The sequence below is a fragment of the Lingula anatina genome, chromosome 2 (genome assembly GCF_051362555.1).
Source record: "Lingula anatina isolate TDL-2025a chromosome 2, LinAna3.0, whole genome shotgun sequence".
NCBI classification, from domain to species: Eukaryota; Metazoa; Brachiopoda; class Lingulata; order Lingulida; family Lingulidae; genus Lingula; species Lingula anatina.
The window spans coordinates 31792075-31810709 of NC_141768.1; the positions used below are offsets into that span (position 1 = coordinate 31792075).

The 18635-nt window shown below is 34.5% G+C and overlaps 1 protein-coding gene across 4 annotated transcripts in view; it reads right to left on the minus strand.

Moving 5' to 3' along the window:
- LOC106152649 (MPN domain-containing protein) overlaps window positions 1-18635 on the minus strand; it is a 19685-nt gene continuing 1050 nt past the window's right edge. For 3 of the 4 annotated variants that reach the window (XM_087003477.1, XM_013526322.3, XM_087003476.1), the window contains exons 2-14: window positions 17578-17783; window positions 14223-14369; window positions 13805-13882; window positions 13534-13663; window positions 13144-13201; window positions 11389-11485; window positions 10707-10779; window positions 9715-9791; window positions 7735-7903; window positions 7458-7528; window positions 4156-4245; window positions 659-751; window positions 1-374 (exon numbers count right to left, since the gene is read on the minus strand). In XM_087003477.1, the coding sequence (XP_086859603.1) occupies window positions 294-374; window positions 659-751; window positions 4156-4245; window positions 7458-7528; window positions 7735-7903; window positions 9715-9791; window positions 10707-10779; window positions 11389-11485; window positions 13144-13201; window positions 13534-13663; window positions 13805-13882; window positions 14223-14369; window positions 17578-17760 (1347 nt within the window). In that variant the 5' untranslated portion in view covers window positions 17761-17783 and the 3' untranslated portion in view covers window positions 1-293. Of the gene's footprint in view, window positions 375-658; window positions 752-2905; window positions 3038-4155; window positions 4246-7457; window positions 7529-7734; window positions 7904-9714; window positions 9792-10706; window positions 10780-11388; window positions 11486-13143; window positions 13202-13533; window positions 13664-13804; window positions 13883-14222; window positions 14370-17577; window positions 17784-18635 lie in introns of those variants that run through there. The other variant, XM_087003478.1, reaches the window with a different exon arrangement.

Consider the following 18635-nt stretch of genomic DNA (forward strand, 5'->3'; position numbering starts at 1 on the left):
ATTTTTGGTTTTTTTTGTTTATTCACAAGGGTAGGACATACTTTCAGGTGTGTGTAACAAATTCAAAAATTGTTCCCTAGAGTCCTTAAAACAGGCTGGTTTTCAGACAAAGTTGTTTAAATTCTTAACATTTTTATGAATTTGAGAAAAATGTTTACTTTTTATGGTGCTAACAAGGAAAGTTCATAGAGGCTGAAATAGTGACAAGAGATATCTCTTCTTAAATATAAAAATATCAGTAGTCACATCTCACTGGTTATGTGCATGAGATTATTGTAGTCTGATAATGCAAGTTATCTGAGAAGAAGATTGTCAATGTACTCAAGGAATCTTCCATCTGATTGGTCTTTTGGAAACTTCCTAGCCATGGATAACTAAAACAAGAAAAACATTCTTTATAATTAAACACCTAACTAAAACAAAAACATTCTTTCTTTATAATCAAACACCTTAGCAACAGCATAAAAATGTAAACATTAAACTACATGCCATGAACTTGGATAATTTTAACAAATAATCAAAATATTCATGTACTTCATCATTCTTCAAACAGAAATAAAAACTTCCTACTATACAATATTCAAAGGATAATAATGGTGAAAAAGACCCATTCGTATTTTACAGGCTGCAGTGGAAATGAAAATCTGTTAATTCTTACTTTCAGTTTGTCTGCATATGTCGTTTGATGCAGCCAGAACTCCCTGAAGTTGATCATATCTGGTTTATCTTGGTAATAGTCCACCAACATTTTCTAAGATGCAAAAAGGAACAATATGAGTCAAGTCCATCCATTTGGTGCAAAATGACAAAAGGCACTTTCAGAACAAGTTGACCTAGGGACAAAGTGGTCCGCTGATCAAATATGGTTAATCCAATTATCAGAAATGCGCATAATTCCCTAGAGGACTTCCTGCCTCCCACGTGCGCCATCCCTGCAGGGGCACAGCTATTAAATCTCAGTTCCACTTCAATCAGGGTGCAATTCATTTATATGCTGATGTTTGCCTTATTCCCTACACCTGATCAAAGTGAAGCTAAAATTTAATTGCTGTGCCTCTGGAAAGATGATGCATACAAGATAGGAGTTGATTAGGGTATTTTGCAGCATTGTTTTCATGGATCAGTTAGTCTGCAGATCAACATGTTCAGAATGCACCCAATATGTACATGCAGACGTGGTGCTAGGTCATTCATAAGTGTGTAAATAATACATCAAGGAAATCAAATATATATATATATATATATGTTCAATTCACTTGAAAGAAAGTGCTCAACCTATGGTAGCTGGAATCTTATAAAGAAAAAATAAACAAAATGTCAAGATGATGTACATGTAAAAACTCTTATGGTAAAAACTTGAAAATTTCGTCTCTTAAAACTCAATTAATATTTTAAATTGTGTAAATCCAACGATTTTTTCAAAATTACATCTCCCAGACTCCTGGGTATAATGTAATTTTCAAAACTCCAACCTTCGGGCTTTTATCCTTATCGGCTTTTATCCTTGTCCCTCATATATTGTAGGATATTTAATACTACTTCCTAAGTCACTTTCTGGTGGTAAATAATTATCTATTTTTTAGTGCATCTTAATTAAGTTATATTACCTTACCCGAAAAGTTGAGAATTCTTTTTGGGAAGGAACATACCTCCAGATAGAGGAGAGGGATCAAGAATAGCCTAATAAGGAGTACCGGAGGAGATCAGCATTGGTCAGAATTGTGCCGGAAGTGTGACGTTGAGTGGTGTAAGATGCGAAGCCGAATGGTCATTTTTAACTGGAGGTGAACGAGAAGGCATGGACTCGGTGAAAAAAGCAGTTTTTCAAACAACATGGTAAGATAACATTTCTTCTTTACGCATTTTGGGAAGAAAATACTTGTAGAAATAATAGGCACATGATATGAAAACAAGACACAGAACTTGAAGGTGCAAAATCGTGCTTAATTTGCAGACAACTTGTTTTGAAATACATGCTGCATCAACTGCCAGTGCGACAAAGAGTGTAAAGGGAAAGGAATTCCCGGGAGGCTATAATCGTTATCATGTGGAATTTTGACATTTATATAATTTGATATGTCCATATCTAAGTATTTTTGGGTTTTTTATGGTATGTGCTGCAATTATAATGATGTTTTAAAGTTTTTGAAGGACCTTGTGAAAACCAGGAAGTAGTTCGTAACTAACAACTGAATCGTACCAATCTACGACTGCTGTGCAAAGATGTATCTTTTTTTTAATATTGTTATGAATTTTTAGATCTTTATATGTCCATCTGACATGAAATTCCACACATATGATCACACTAATACACCTTTTACACCGGGTTAGGCACTAATCAGTGACAAATGCCAAGACAAAGGTGACAGTCTGACTGCCTAAACTTTGAACAAACCTAAAATCAGCCGGCTGGAGGTTTTTTATGGATCATGAAATTCTACCAGTAAGCTTTTTGCACAATCTTGATTTTTGTAAATTTCCTACAGCTTAAAAATTGGCCATCGGGCTGTTTTCGGGCTCATAAAAATCAAAGTCGGCAATGTAGCTCTAGTGTACCTTCACTTGAGTACCATGTACGTGTGTGGCCGTAAATGCAAAATAACGATCGATACAGTTGGATTGGATGCAAAACAACATTGTCAACACCATTCATCAAGATAACAGGAGAATCAATTAAGAACTGCAATTAATTGCCTTCTCTTCTCGCTCAGATCGTTAACACTGACCGGTGTACAGCGAGGAGAGGCCGCACACGTGCATAAATCTCAGCCCGACTTCAACGGTGAAGGCGACAAACATGGTCACAGTGGACGCTAATCACCAATGAAGCCTACCTGTGCGCCACAGACACCGATCAACTGTCGTCTCGGCTTCAATGCACGGAGAGGAGAACCGTAACACTGACCTGGCTTCCATGGTGAAAGTTATCTGGTCAGGGCAGACACTAATTGGTAGCCGCCTCTTGTCCTACCCCTCTTATTCTAAGTGCAAGGATTGTTTTCGAAATATGACACTACTTTCTGGCTGCCAGAATCGCCTTTGAAAAAAGAGACTACTGATTACGATGCTGTTTTGCGTACCTAGCCAACGGTACCGATGGTTATGTAGCACCTTGGGACATAAACGTAGTGATTGGTTAAAAGTATGTATATCCCTTGAGTTGCAATTACCGATACACATTCTTTATACAATATGGTAATTGATACGGAGATCATCCGGAAAAGATAACAAATGGCCTGGCTACAAAACAGACAAATTCTGTTCAAAAATGACAGAATTTCATGAAATTTGAACATTTGGAATTTCTGATGCCTCCTATTTCATGAATTTCAACCAAAATGATCTTTTCCTTATTTAATTAATTTCTTCTGTAAGAAATTCATGGCATATTACCGTATTACAATATGGACATATGCGAATATGAGAAAATGCTTCAAAAAAACACCACTGCTAAATACAGTAGAGCACCTGATGAAATAAAAAGATAAACAATGAAGCCAATTCATTGCAAGTAAGCTATAGCTAGAATTAGACAATTGCGTTGTGATCAAAGGTGAGAACAAAGCTTTATTACTGTCACAGATCACAAAGAAAATTTCCCCATCCATGTTCCATGCTAAAAGCAACATTGGTGTAAGTAGTAAGCAAATCCTTGATAGAATGAACAAATAATTGTTGATAAAGACAAGAGTTAATCAGTGGAAAAACACTAATGTGGCCATAAACCAGTTCAAAAGAATAACAAGTAAGGAAAATTGCACATTTTTATATTTGATATGGCTGGTTTCTACCTTTCAATCATCCATAATCTTTTTCACAATGCATTGGATTTCTGTCAAAATTGGCGCAAATCTCAGATGAAGAAAAGTAACACACGCCAAAACCACCCTACTCTTCCACAAACAAAGCCCATGGATTAGGAAAAAGGATCATACAACAGTGCAAAGTCATGTGAACTAGTTGGTTGATTTTTACTACACAAAATCAAGGACTTATTCTGCAGAGAAGTCTTTTCAAAGATGAGAGTATTGCGGATGTGGCTGTACATAAATATTAATCCATTTCATTCCATTAATGTAATGAAAATATAAAGAAAAGATATAATGAAAATATAATGAAAATATAAAGTGTCTTAGTTAACAAACTTGATCTCACCAATTCATTAACAATATCTTGTGTGATGTAAGTGTCCTGTGAGATGCTATAATTCATGGACATCGGCATGCCATAGTCATCCATTTTGTTCTGAAAAATAAAAATAACAAGTTAATGCAAAAAAAAATCTCAAATGTGCAGACAAAAAACAAAAAAATAATGTAGTACATAATATGTTTTTTTGTCAATTTTGATGCAATAATATATTGTAATTCAAAAAATGTGACTAGCTAAAGCCTCCAAGCCCATGAAGTTTGAAGTTGCACCTTTAAAATTGCCATGATGAGAACAAGAAAAAAAGCTGCCTAAGTTCCAGAAAAATAATAACATCAGGCTAGTTTTCAAACTCAACCTTATTTTAACAATGCTGATCACTCCTGTAAGTTTAAAGATAATAGATCAACTGATTTTCCACTTCTTGTGTTATCTGTATTGCATGTTCAAAATCAAGGCAGCAAAGCTGTCAAATGAACAGACAAAAAGCAGAAAATAGTGATGCACAAAAAAGTTGTTTTTTTTTTGCCAATTTTGATGCAATAAAACATTATGCTTAACAGCAAAGCCAATGACAAATATTAATTATGCACAACAGGGAACACATATACATGGACATTCAGAAAATGAAATTATGATTTGGTTTCATGCCTCTGGGAATTGTAAGTCCCACAATGAAAATGGTGATATGTGAAAATTGAAAATTTTATGAAGAATTGCATTGCTTCCAAGAATGCAATCAGACTGGTCCAGAGTCTTTTCAGTAAGTTTGGGAATCAAGTATATTAAATATGGTTTCTCTTTAATTGTCACTTTGGCATCAGTTTGATGCGATATTACATAATGCCTAACAGAATAATCACCACCAATTTTTAATTATGCACTACAGGTAACTGCAGGTAACAAAGTCACACCTTGAAAATGCCAATAAGTGACAAAATAGGATTCCACAAAAAACTGAAGGACTTCAAGAAAAAGATTCCAGTTAGACTGGTTTCTAACTCAACCTGTATTTTAGTCATTTTTTTTTTCTGTAAGTTTGAGAATAATAAGGTACATAGTTTTCCTGAAATAGTCATTATGTTGACAATGCCCAAAATAGGGTTTTCTTCATTTCTGATGCATTACAGCATAATGATTAGAAAAGCAGAGGTCTTCAGCCTCATCTGAAAATGTCACATCTGAAAATGCCAAGATGTAAACAAGAAATAACTGCACTAAAATGAGTTTATTTCAATTATTAACACTTTATTATGTAATATATTATAACTAAATTACTTTCATTTATATATGATCAACTAACACATTTTTTAGATGGAAAAATATCAAAAGAACAATTTTAAATGTCCAATTTGCTCCATTCTGAAATTCTGATCATATGTGACAAACTGCACTGACATGAGTTTATTTCCATTTTTGACACTATTTCACAACTAGAGGATCAGAGAGACGACATTGCCTCCAGATATTGTACCACCAGCTGGAGTAAGTGCATTCGTATGAAAAACCAAAAATGTGGACACCATCACCAGTGTTGTGATTGATAAGCTACACAAAATGCAATAAAGAAGAGTTCTCAAAATATGCCAAAGGCAGCAAAAAAAAAATAAATAAATAAATAAAACTTTTATTTAAAAAATGGTCTGATCAAGCTAATTTTCAAACACAGCATGTATTTTTGTAACACTTGTGTGATTTTCAAGACAATATGCCTATTGGTTTTCCTTGAACAAAACTAGTCTAACAAAATTGCTAAATGCTGAAGATGTCAAAAGAACACTTTAATATATCTAATCAGTTCAATACTGAGACTGTTAACATGCCTTAGAATTAAACCTGAGGAAAAACCACTTATATACAAAAAAACTGCATTATATCAAAAAAACTAAATTAATCATGCATATTTTGACACTTGATTATTATATAAATCAGTCCTGCAAGTTTTAAAGCAAAATATGAAACTGTTTTTCTTTTCATTTGTATAAAAGTGGATAAAAAGGCACCATGACCAATTTATGAGAAATTTGAAAGACACTACATATCCATTCACTTGACTGAAAACTTCTAGCGCAAATACATATACAGGGGCACATTCTATACATCTGATATTTACATTATATACATCATTATATATTTTAAAAAGCTGAATGAAAAAAATTACTTACTTATAATCTGCATTTAGCAGGACACTGTGCTAAATATTTATGATTTATATGGCTACAGAATTTTTTAAAAAAACTTATAAAGCCTTTTATGTATATTTGTCTTTTCATAAACCTAACACTTATTTGATCTGTTTCTTTAATGTTTGCCTTTAGAGGGCATTCTCCGTTGCTTCTTCATCAGTACAATCATTGTGCACTATATCTAGCTTCCCACATTAAATAAATTAAAATATTTAAACATGAAAAATAACCAATGATTTGTTGAACACTCAGCCATACATCCTTGTTTCTTGTTTGTTTTTTATTCTTCATTTCTTAAAAGACATCAGTTGGATATTCCTTCTTTTCTGATGTAATTCCTTTCTCAAATTCACTGAGAAGAAATGACTTGACAGGAGAATCTCCAAGTTGCTTCAGTCCCCAACCAACTGGAACACTATCAGAGCTTAAGTCACCTGACATAGGACCTGTCACCCATACAGGTGTGGGCACTCTTGCTTCTCCCACTTGAGTGTGGGCCAAAAATGATGTGGTAAGTGAGTTTTAAGCTGGAGTTAAGGCATTTTACACTGCACTGATGCAACTGAAGGAATAATATATTCTCTAACGACAAGGCAGTTGGTTGCCCCCTGTGCTCTACCATAGCTGTCAAGAGCTTCCTTCTGGAAAGTACCCCCCCCCCCCCCTCCCCACGCCACACTGTAGGCTTTCCAACACTGAATGTGGCCTTTTTCTGAAAACATGAAATTATTGAAAGCAGTTTGAAGAATGGGCTCCCTATCATCCCTGACTTGACCCTGGATGCGAAGCACATTCAGATTTCATAAATGATTCTTAACGTGTCTGGTCCACTCCCAAAGCAAAATTCAACTCGTCTGATATTTGTAGGCAAGATTAAGTTTCCATGCTATCTTTTCTGCACCAGAAGCATATACTTTTCACACCGTTGTCTGGGGTAATCCTAGAGACCCTGCCGAAGTCCACCTCCTTCCACCATGTTGATTGTGAGAAAGCACGCAGAGTTGTAGACGAAAGTTTCAAACTATTTTCTTTATAGAACAATGAAAGACAAACTACAAAAGGAAAAATATACAACAAATATCCAATGTACTGGCAGTTTTTACAGATTATACCACCACCTACCTCTGGTGGGGGTGCCACCCAAAATGCATTGATTATAGTATCTTTTCTTGAATGGTGTACATCATATGCAGCTGGAAATATTCAACAACATCCATAAAACAAGCATTTATCTCATTCTAGTTAATTTAAAATTCATGACATATGAATAATGATTACAATTTATATCAAAAATCTAAATGAAATTGTGTATTTCCTAAAATCTTTTACGTAAAATATAGGCAACAATATTGGCAGACTAAAAGTTAGGAATTACTATTATTTTCAAGCCTAAACTTACAAGCAATGATGCCAAGGCAAGGCTGGTAGGAGTTTCCTGATCCCTTCAACTGGAGCTGATAGCTGAGCTGGCTCTCCACATCTCTGAGGGATGGGTCAGCCTGGAATGTGGTGTGGCTGTGGTACCAACCCACCAACATTAAATCTCGATGGTCCATGTTCTGACGAATCTAGAATAGAACTGTAATATTCTGATACCAATATGGAGTGAAATTCAACCATTTTGGTTTTAATCTAGGGTGTATTGTATAATCTTAAGCAGAACTGAAGCAATATGATACCAATCTGGAGATGAACATATATAAAAATATACAAAAAAGTACAGTGTCACCAATGGTGATACTTTCCTTCCAATGAGGACTTATGCTGAACATCTAGGGTTCACCTGAGCCATATTATCTTAAAGCAGGGACGAGGTTTTTCCAACTATTTGTGGATTTCTGACATTTTGGGGTGGGGCCAAAATAGCATACCTGAGATCGATGCAGATCTTAAATAAAAATGGGGGGGGGGGGGGGGGGGGGGGGGCGTGATGTTTCCTCCGACGAGACCTTGCTTTAGCAGTTGGAAATCTGAACTTTGCAATACATAAAAATGAATATTGCCCCCCCCCCCCCCCCCCCATTTATTTGACATATTTGTTAATGTTTAATACCGTCCCACTGTCACTGGCTTTCAACAACCTGCCTTTTTTTTTACTATTCAGTTTCAGTCGACCTGTCTGCAGACAAAGAGTCAAGCCATTCAAATGTATTAGTTCAGCAGCAAGAAAAATGACAATAATGTGGACCTGCACATCTAATACAAATGGAAGAGGATGGGGTCCAAACCATTTTAGAATCATCAATTTTGAACACTTGCATCATTTATTTTTTACACCTTTGGATGATATGTTACATGTATATACTACAAGAACATGAACAACTAAAAAAGAAGGAAAGATTCATAAGATTTTAAATCTTGTTTGCATCAACATTGTAAAAAATGCATTTAAAATGGAATAAATATTGGTTTACATTCCTTAAATTGTCATTTTTTTTATTTGGCTAAAAATATTATAAGTTTGCTAAAAAATTTTTGATTTGGCTTAATTTTTTTCAGAAGTTTGGCTGAAACAAAAAAAAAACTAGTGCTACCCCAGTTTCACTTTTTATTTTCACCACCATGTTGTACTTTTTAATATAGCGAACTCGTAAACCGTATGCAAAACAAAAAAAACTGACACCACCTCCAGTGTTGCGCTTGACAAGCTCTACGAAATGCAAAAAAAAAAAATCTCCAGCATTTACTCCAGAATTGGTTTTCCATTTCGGCATCTAATGGTCACTTCTCCCGTGAAAATGCACCGATTGACCCCAACTCACGAGGATGAAATATGACCCTGAGTGTAACACCTGTCCATATATTATAGGTTAGGCCTGTGAAGTTTCTGAAAATTAGCAGAAATATTTTTTTCCGCAAAAAATTCGTATTTTAGCATATTTTGGCCCATTTAACCTTGAAATAAAGGTCAAAGGTCACATCCAAGGGCATATTTGATATCTCCACATATGACTTTAGGTCAGCCATCTATAGAAATTTTTCCCATAATTCCTTTGGTTTGGGAGATATTTAGCATTTAATTTTGCAAATTTTGGACAAGGGCGCATTGTAAAGAGAACCACATCTAGATCCTAGCACTGATAAAGCCCATGGATGGAGTTGAGATTATATGTGACCCACATACAAGAGATGGATACAGGGGCTCTTGTAGTTCAGGAGGAGAAGAAGTAATGGTGACGTGGTGGCAGATGATACCGGTCTGGACTAAAAACCATGTGTACCACCAGTGCCACTCTGGTAGTATAATAAGTAGGTCAAATTTATGACCAACAAATTTCAAGAAAGTGTAGTTTATAGCTCTTTTATGACTGATTGAGTGATTAATTTGGTTTATCTTTTGGCATGTTGAATGTATTCAAGTCATATAATACAACAATACCTCATTTTCCACTTTACTGGCATTTTCCTGGTCTCCCAATCTACAGCGACATGGGAATGCTTGCTGGACACTCATGTCTGAAGTAGAGGAAACAATGGGTTACAAAGATTATAAGATATCTGTCTCAGATGATCTACTGGTATACTAATATGGATCTATTTCTGAACTTTAATTTTTTGTCAGTAGATGATAACCATGATTGATAGTAATCATCTATTGACAGACATTGCAAATCCAAACTGCATTCAAAAACATATATTTAAAGGGGTCATCTCCTGCCATTTCGAATAAGGAAAGGATTTATCAATATTCAGCTTTGAATGTGTCTTGTTTCTCTCTCTCTCTCTCACATCAGACATGTATGTATGTATGTATGTATGTATGTATGTATGGGATAAGTGAGAAGTTAAAACATTAATATTATACTGCACTAAGTGACCAAAGTTAAAGAATGCTTTAAGACACAAACCCTGAAAATAGGGTAGTTTGCTTTGAAGATCAGAATGACGCTCACTATCCAAGATATCTTATATAGGGCTGTTTACAATGTCACTGAGTAACTTATTACTGGCATATACTGATTTTTCCTGATATGGGCCCAGATAATAGAGAAAATCAAAAATCCAAAAACAACTCTTTCACCAATATTACATTATCAGTAAACTGGCCATACTTTATCTGATGCAGCTAGCATCTTTTGATAGGCCTATATATGACAGATACGCATTGTTGCTTTATGCACCATGTCCACAAAAATCTTAATTACTAGCTAATCATTTTTATTTTATCATTAATATTTAAAAAATATGTAATGTTAGAACTTTAAACATAAATTCTTTTTATACTAAACTTGTAACTAGTAAACTGAAAGTTTGTGAGTTGGTTAGTTAATAATAAGAAGTACTTAAAATACAACATATACTTATGCAAATTTCAACTGAATAAAAGTGTTTAAATGTAATTGTAAATTTAAATTTCTATGTAGCTCTTACGCTGGCTGACTGGGTCCCATCTCCCTCCAAGATAGCCGACTATCTCACTACAGGTCAAGTGACTGTGGAAATCCTGAATATAAGACAATTTTTGGTTAACTATTTTGCCCTTGTCTACAAAGAAAAATTTGAAATCTGTGAGAGCCATGTAAATATCTTATGGGTTTTAAATCTATGTAATACCTTAAAGGGGAAGCGCCACGGTATATACCAGTTTTCAAGTTTTAGAAAAACAACACTAGATCTGTATGTTAAAGATGTATTTCAATTGATCACCACCCTATTAATGCTATGATATAAATGATTAGAAGGTAAAAGAGCATTATAAACACCTACATCAATATGCAAAAATGAAGTGAAAGATCAAGGTCATGTGGTACTGTGAAGTAAAATGAGATGATGAACTGTAGAGCATCAGCTTAGTAACATACTGAAGTTAAGAAAGGTGTGCTGAACGGTGTCTAATAAAACAATGTAATTCATAGGAGGTAACATAAGCAAGGTCCACTCCGATTAAGTTTTAGCCAACTACAAAACACATTCCATTTTGCTGAGGGAAAAAAAACATTCTTTTCCAATTCATCATACTTATTACTCTGCAGACTTAAGTCAATTGAAAATTATTTATGAACAGAGTTAAATGAACTTTCAGCACATCTAAGCTCTTATCAGGTTTACTGACCAAAAGTAGAAGACAGTTTGAAGAAATGGAAATTGTGAATGGCTGGATCCTCCCCTGGGCAGCAAATGTGGAACATTCAACCAAGGTGTTAAGGTCACTGGAATTACAAGGCAGCAAAGCTGTCAAATGTACAGATAAAAGGCAGAAAATAATAATTCACAAAATTTTAATTATGACAAAAAAACTATATAATTTCCAGAAAAGTTAACCAATAAGACAGGGTTTTAACCAATAAGACAGGATTTTCAACTGAAGCCGTATTTTAGTCCTATGTTACCTTTCTGTAAGTTTGAGAAGAGTAAGTGATATGGTTTTCCATTAATGGACAGTATGGGGGCAGTGCCCACAATAGGATTTTCTTCATTTTTGATGCAATATTACATAATGCTTAACAGCAAAATGACCATCAATTTTAATAAGAAAATAAAAGTATCATGGATATTCAAAACATGTGACTAGCAAAAGTCTTCAAGCCCATGGAAGTTCAGTGTCACACCTTGAAAATACCAAAATGTAAACAAGAGATAACTGTGATCAAATGAGTTTATTTCCATTTTCAACACCATTTTTTACTTAAAATACTGTTTTTTTTTAAATAATCAATTTACTGTCATTTTTATATGATCAACTAGGAAAACTGTTGACATAAGAAAAATGTCAATAGAACAATTTTAAATGTCCTATTTGCTCCAGTCTGAGATTCTGAACATAGTGAATGATTGAATCTGACAAACTGCAATGATATGAGTTTATTTCCATTTTTGACACTTTATTACACAATACACAATAACAGGTTTAGCATCGTTTTTATATTATCGACTAACAATATTTTTAAGATGCAGAAAATGTCAAAAGAACACTTTACGTATCTAATTAGTTCAATAATGAGACCGTTTACATGCCTAGGAATTTAATCTGAGGAAAAAACACTTATATTCAAAAAAGGCATACCTTCATCAAAACTTAACTGATCAAACTTATTTTCGAACTTGATTTGTATTTTAGTAAGACTGGGTTCCCATACTTAGATCGATCCATATATGACCTTCAGTCAGCCATCTGTAGAAATTTTTCCCATGTATGTATAACACAAGTAGTTTAGAGGGCCTGCAAAAATGTACTGAAACATTTTAGTGCTCAATAAATTATTATATATTATAATTCCTTTGGTTTGGGAGATATTTAACATTTAATTTTGCAAATTTTGGACAAGGGTGCATTGTAATAAGCACCACACCTAGACCCCAGCTCTGACAAAGCCCAAAATTTACGTGGATCGAGTTGTGATTATATGTGACCTAAATCCAAGAGATGGGTACACAGGCTCTTGTAGTCTAGGAGGAAAAGTTACATGGCGGTGGAGCTGGCAGAACATGCGTGTAGGGACTAAAATCATGTGTACCAAAATTAGGTTGGTTTTTACATTCAAACCGTATTTTAGTCCTAAAAATCCATTCTGTAAGTTAGAGAATAAAACCTGATTTACCACTTAAGGTGTTTTATTGATTATACACAAAATACTTTTTTGTCAATTTTGATACAATATAACAGAATTCTTAATAGCACAATCACCACCACACTATACATGCAATTTGGGTGGTATTTAGATTTCATTTCAACTACAAAATGGCAATTTTCTAATTATTGCTCTATGTATTTGGCAATGTATTTCCAGGTTACTTATCATTAAGATATTACAAGTGTCACAAGTTGGTTCACTTTAACACAGGTCACATGTCAAACTGAGTAACTTACTTATTCTGTCTCTTCTTTCCTAATGAGGAATGTTTAACTGAGATTTTTCTTCCTTCTGCTACATTTTGATGAAGAAAATATGGAAATGTTAACTATACATCAGCTTATGAAGGCCCTGGCACAATGACTTTCAAATGACATTTCTTTGTCAACAAGCATAATTAAAAATCAGTTTTTTTCTTTTCTAAAATAGACAAGTAGAACTTATTTCTGTAAAGAAGTGGATTTTTCCATCAACAAGTAAATCCATTTCTTTTTCTTGCTCAAAGTTACAGTCTCCTTCATTCCTCCCTCTGTCTCTCTCAACAAGTAAAAGTTAAAAGCAAAAAGTCAAAGTCATCAAATACAAACATCTCACAGTTTGATCTATGTCAGGCAAAGTCAAATTACCTTCTCCAGTCTTATCTACTTCACTAGTTTTCCTTGTTTTAGCTTTTGATTCTTGGTCCTCAAGTCCGGTCCCATTCTCCTCATTTTCTTCATCTTTTACGTCTGAAGATTCCTCTTTATTAAAGGTGGGCTATGCAATAGACAGCAACCATATCAATGTCCATTTTATGCTGGACATTGTCCAGGGAAGGTGGTATTATCAAAATACCCAAGAAATTGCAATGTGAGTGTTAGTACATTTTAATATGAAGTGGTTCATATGTAAACTTACTGTTGGGAAACTGTTTGGTTTTTGTCTCCTAAACCAAGTTGTCTTCCAGGCATCCAATTTCCTTCCTTTATATTTTACCTTCAAGATAAAAATACCAATTGTTCAATAAAATCTCTCTAAGGCTATAATTTGTATTTTTTTAATTATCTGATCCAATTTTATCTAATTATGATTAAGTATCTTTCTCACACAATTTTTTTTATGGGAAATGTTATATCATACAGCCAGTCACTTAACAAAAAGGATACTTTTTACTATATTGAAATATGTTATAACATAACTTTCAGTTATTATCTGTCTGTCATGGCACAACTTAAATCCCATCATAACTAAAATTATACCATGTCTTGTTATGCCAGGGCTATCCAGTTACTGGTATGCCAATAATAGCAGTTAGCTATCACAAATATATACCGACCGATGCCCATCCACATCCCGACTTCTTGGATGGATTGACCATCTTCTTGCAGTGAATGGCCCAAGCACTGGGAGAGTTGAAGGACATTTTGCCCTCTGGCCACCAAATTTTTCCATTGGGCTGGAGGTCTGCTGAGAACTTTCTACCCTAGAAAAAAAATATTGCTACACTTCATCATAGCTTATTATAGCAGTTGTGACAGTGTTATTGCTGACACTTAATGTTTTAGAATACTAGACACCCACCTCTGCACTAGTGCTATGTGTATGTGGCATGTGCAAGGTGTGCAGTTCTGATAAAATTGGGTTATATTCTAACTCGCTTTTAGTCAACCACATACATTTTCAATTTCTCAGCAAATGGAATTTTTTCACAATTCAAAAGACTACATAAATTATAACTTTTGCACAATTCTAAAAAATTCCATGTCAAGTTTGGGTTGCATTGCTATATAGGAAGATAATTAAAATCTGGAATGTCAGTGTAAATGGTTACATGAAAGATAATGAAAAGATAGGCATCTTCTGCCCTTCTGCAAAATTGGAGCTTGCCAAAGACAGAAAAAGGAGTTTACTCTGATTAAATACCTGTCAACAACAACAGGCTGGATGTACTACTGGTATCAATATTGTTATGCTTTTTATCCTCCCTTAGCGTCCTGGTCTGTACAAGATTTCAAGCTTATAAATTCCAGTGTTTTTCTCACCAAAATTTGAGTGAAACTAACACAGATATTTTAATATTTTATTGTTGAAACAACAACCAAGATCGTTCACACATTGGGCATACCTGCAGACATCCTGAAAATGATTTCAGACTTTTTAAAATAAAACACCACACCACCGCAATGTACTTTTTGATACAGCGTAACTCGAAAACCGCATGGAATACAAAAAAAACAGAGACTACCTCCAGTGTTGGGCTTTACATGCTCTACAAAATGCAAAAAAGAATGGGTCTCTAGCATTAACGGTTCCTGAAATTAGAGACAGTTTTCAGTTTATGCCCCAAAAGTGTGGAATGGTCTACCAAATTTTATTAGAAAAACAGAAGACTTTGACAATTTTAAATCTCTTTTAAAGACCCACATTTTTAATTCTGTCTATATCTCTTAGATTTTATTATAATATATATATATATGTTTTTTTAATAAGATTGATTTTAAGTAGTGTAAATTTTAAATGGTTTCCAATGAGAGTTTATGATTAAAATATTGTAGTCATTTTAATGATTTTAGTATATTAGCCATTATTGTAAGGCGCCTTGAGATAGAATGTAAGGCGCCATATAAGAATCTTATTATTATTATTATTTCGGTATCTTATGGCAGCTACTCCCCTGAAAATGCACCGATTGACCCCAAATTCACGGAGATGAAAGATGACCCGAAGGGTAACACTTTCCAATAATATTATTGGTTAAAGCTGTGTAGTGTCTGAATAACAGCGCAAATAATTTTTTTTTCGTAAAAAATTTCGTTTTTTTGAAAATTTTGGCCCATTTGACCTTGAAATAAGGGTCAAAGGTCAAATCCAAGGGCATATTTGAAATCTACACATATGACTTTTGGAAAGCCGTCTGTAGAAATTTTTCCCATAATTCCTTCCGTAGGGTAGATAATTAGCATTTAATTTTGCCATTTTTGGACAAGGGTGTATTGCAATGAGTGCCACACCTGGACCCCAATACCGACAAAGCCCAAATTTTACGTGGAACGAGTTGAGATTATAGGTGACCTAAATCCATGAGGTGGGTATGGAGGCCCTTACCGTCTAGGAGGAGAAGCAGTAATGGTAACATGGCGGCGGAGCCGGCGGAACGATCCGGACGGGACTAAAACCATGTGTACCGCCAGTGCCACCGCTGGTGGTACAATAAAACACAAAAGGATACAAAATAGGATATTGTCAATTCTGATGCAATGATACATTGTGCTTAACTGCAAATGCAACATCAAATTTTAACTATGCACAACAGGTAAAACCGATGCAAGTAAAAGCATAAGGCTTCAGGCCCATGAGAGTTCAAGTTCATACTAAGAAAATGCCAGAATGAGAAAAATGAAAATTTCACAAAAAAAATTGCATTAATTCAATAAAAAATGATAATCCAATAGAGCAGGTTTTCTAATTTGAACTGTATGTCAATTCTAAGAATCATTCTTGTAAGTTAAAAATTAATAAGTAACAGTTTTCTTTTCATGTTTGTGGTGACAGTGCACCAAGTGGTTTTTTGTCTATTTTGATGAAATATTACATAATGATTAACTGTATAATTACCACCAATTTTTAATAGTCTACTATTAATAACTTGGACATTTAGTATAAATTTGATTACCACTGGGCTTCATGCCTGTGGAAGTTCGACTGCTTTTCCAACTCAGGCTACATTTAAGTCCTATGTTTCTTTCCTGTAAGTTTAAGAAAAGTAAGTGACATGGTTTTCCTTCATGGTCACTTTGGAGGCAGTGCCCAAAATGGGGTTTTCTTCATTTTTGATGCAATATTAAATAATGCTCAACAGCATAATGACCAACAATTTTAATAATAAAAAAAAACCATCATAGATATTTTGAAAAGGTGACTGTCACTAGCAAAAGGTCTTCAAGTCCATGGAAGTTCAAAGTCACACCTTAAAAATGGCAATATGTGAAAATTTTAATTCTAACAAAAACTATATGATTTCCAGAAAAGCAAACCAATAAGACAGGTTTACCAACTGAAGCTGTATCTTAGTACTATGTTACTTTTCAGTAAGTTTAAGAAGAGTAAGGCCCCATTCAGAATGAAGAGCCAAGTGCTAGCTTGGCGGGCCTACATGAAAGTAAGACCACTTAATCATGTAATGGTCTCTCCACTTCTCACACGCCTTCCAATGAGTCGTCCCTGCAGGGGCACAGTAATTAAATCTTGGCTCAATTCCGGTTGAGGGATGACACGTGCGGAGGCGTGTGAGAGGCGTCTGTACATACATAAAAAATTGTAAATGCATTGCAACAGTTCCTTTGCAATACTTGAGAATGAAATAGATCTTATTTATTTTTGCCATCTCCAAAAGTCGCATGTCACAAGCTATACTGAATATGCATGTGCAAGCATATCCCATTTAAGCCAGACTAAAATTTTATATGAAATACAATTGTATTAATGCACATAATGGGAAATTGTGTTATTATTGATGATGTGACAGTTTCTGCAGTATATGTGGCAATGTGATGTACTCTAAAAGAAGGGATAGCAGGACTGAATTTGGTGTACATGACAAACATTTGTTAGAGGAACAGGAATGAGAGTTTTTAGCCCACAAAAATTAATATATAAACAAATCTTCCCTGTTACCAAGACCCCAAATTTACCAGATAATCAATGGACAGCAGTCCCTCCCCTGACTCCACTATTCTATCATTCAGTAACATCCCCAGTGTCACCCCTCTCCCTGTGATGGCATGACGGGAATTCTTCCTGTAGGCACCATCTTGGTCCAAGTCTGAGCCATCCTCATCTTCATCATCTTCTTCATTTTCTGAGATACCTGTCATGGGAGATGATATCTCTTCTTGGGCTGAAAATAAAGTGAAAACCCTTTTCTGTGACAATGTTATATATTTGTGAGCATGTTAAAAATATGGGTGCAGGTCTACATCATATGTGCACTTAAAATTATTCAATGTGGCTGCAATTACACCTGTAGCTATATAGAAAGCACCATTTTATATTGCATTCTGCTTGGCAACTGCTACTTCAGCCAATGTTAGGAGGTCAAGTTCTACTGCATATGTTCTGGAAGATACATAAGCTTGCACATATACCAACATTGTTTCGAAACAATGGTTATAGCCTGTTGTGGACTTAGATTTATCAGAAAAAGAGCAGAATCAAAAGCAAGGTACTGTACATGTGAACTACTTCAACTAGCAAAGTTAATGATTATCATTATTAAATTAGTAAATGAATTTCAAATTATTTGAATAGCAGATACACAGATCAAAGTAACAAAAAACTAGAATTTGACAACCTTGAAAACAAGGCAGCAAAGCTGTCAAATATACAGACAAAAAGCAGAAAATGATGATGCACAAAATAGGCTTCTATCAATTCTGATACAATAATACATATCCTTAACAGCAAATTCAACACCAAATTTTAATTATGCACAATAATTAATATGGATATAAGTAAAATGTTTAACTAGCAAAAGGCTTCAGGCCCATAAAAGTTCTAATTCATACTTGGAAAATGCCAGAATGAGAGTTATGAAAATTTCACACAAAAAATGCATAAATTCAAAAAAATATATATATATAATCCAATCAAGCTGGTTTTCCAATATGAGCCGTATGTCAATAATAAGAATCATTCTTGTAAGTTACAAAATAATAAGTAACACTGTTTTCTTTTCATAATGTTTGTGGTT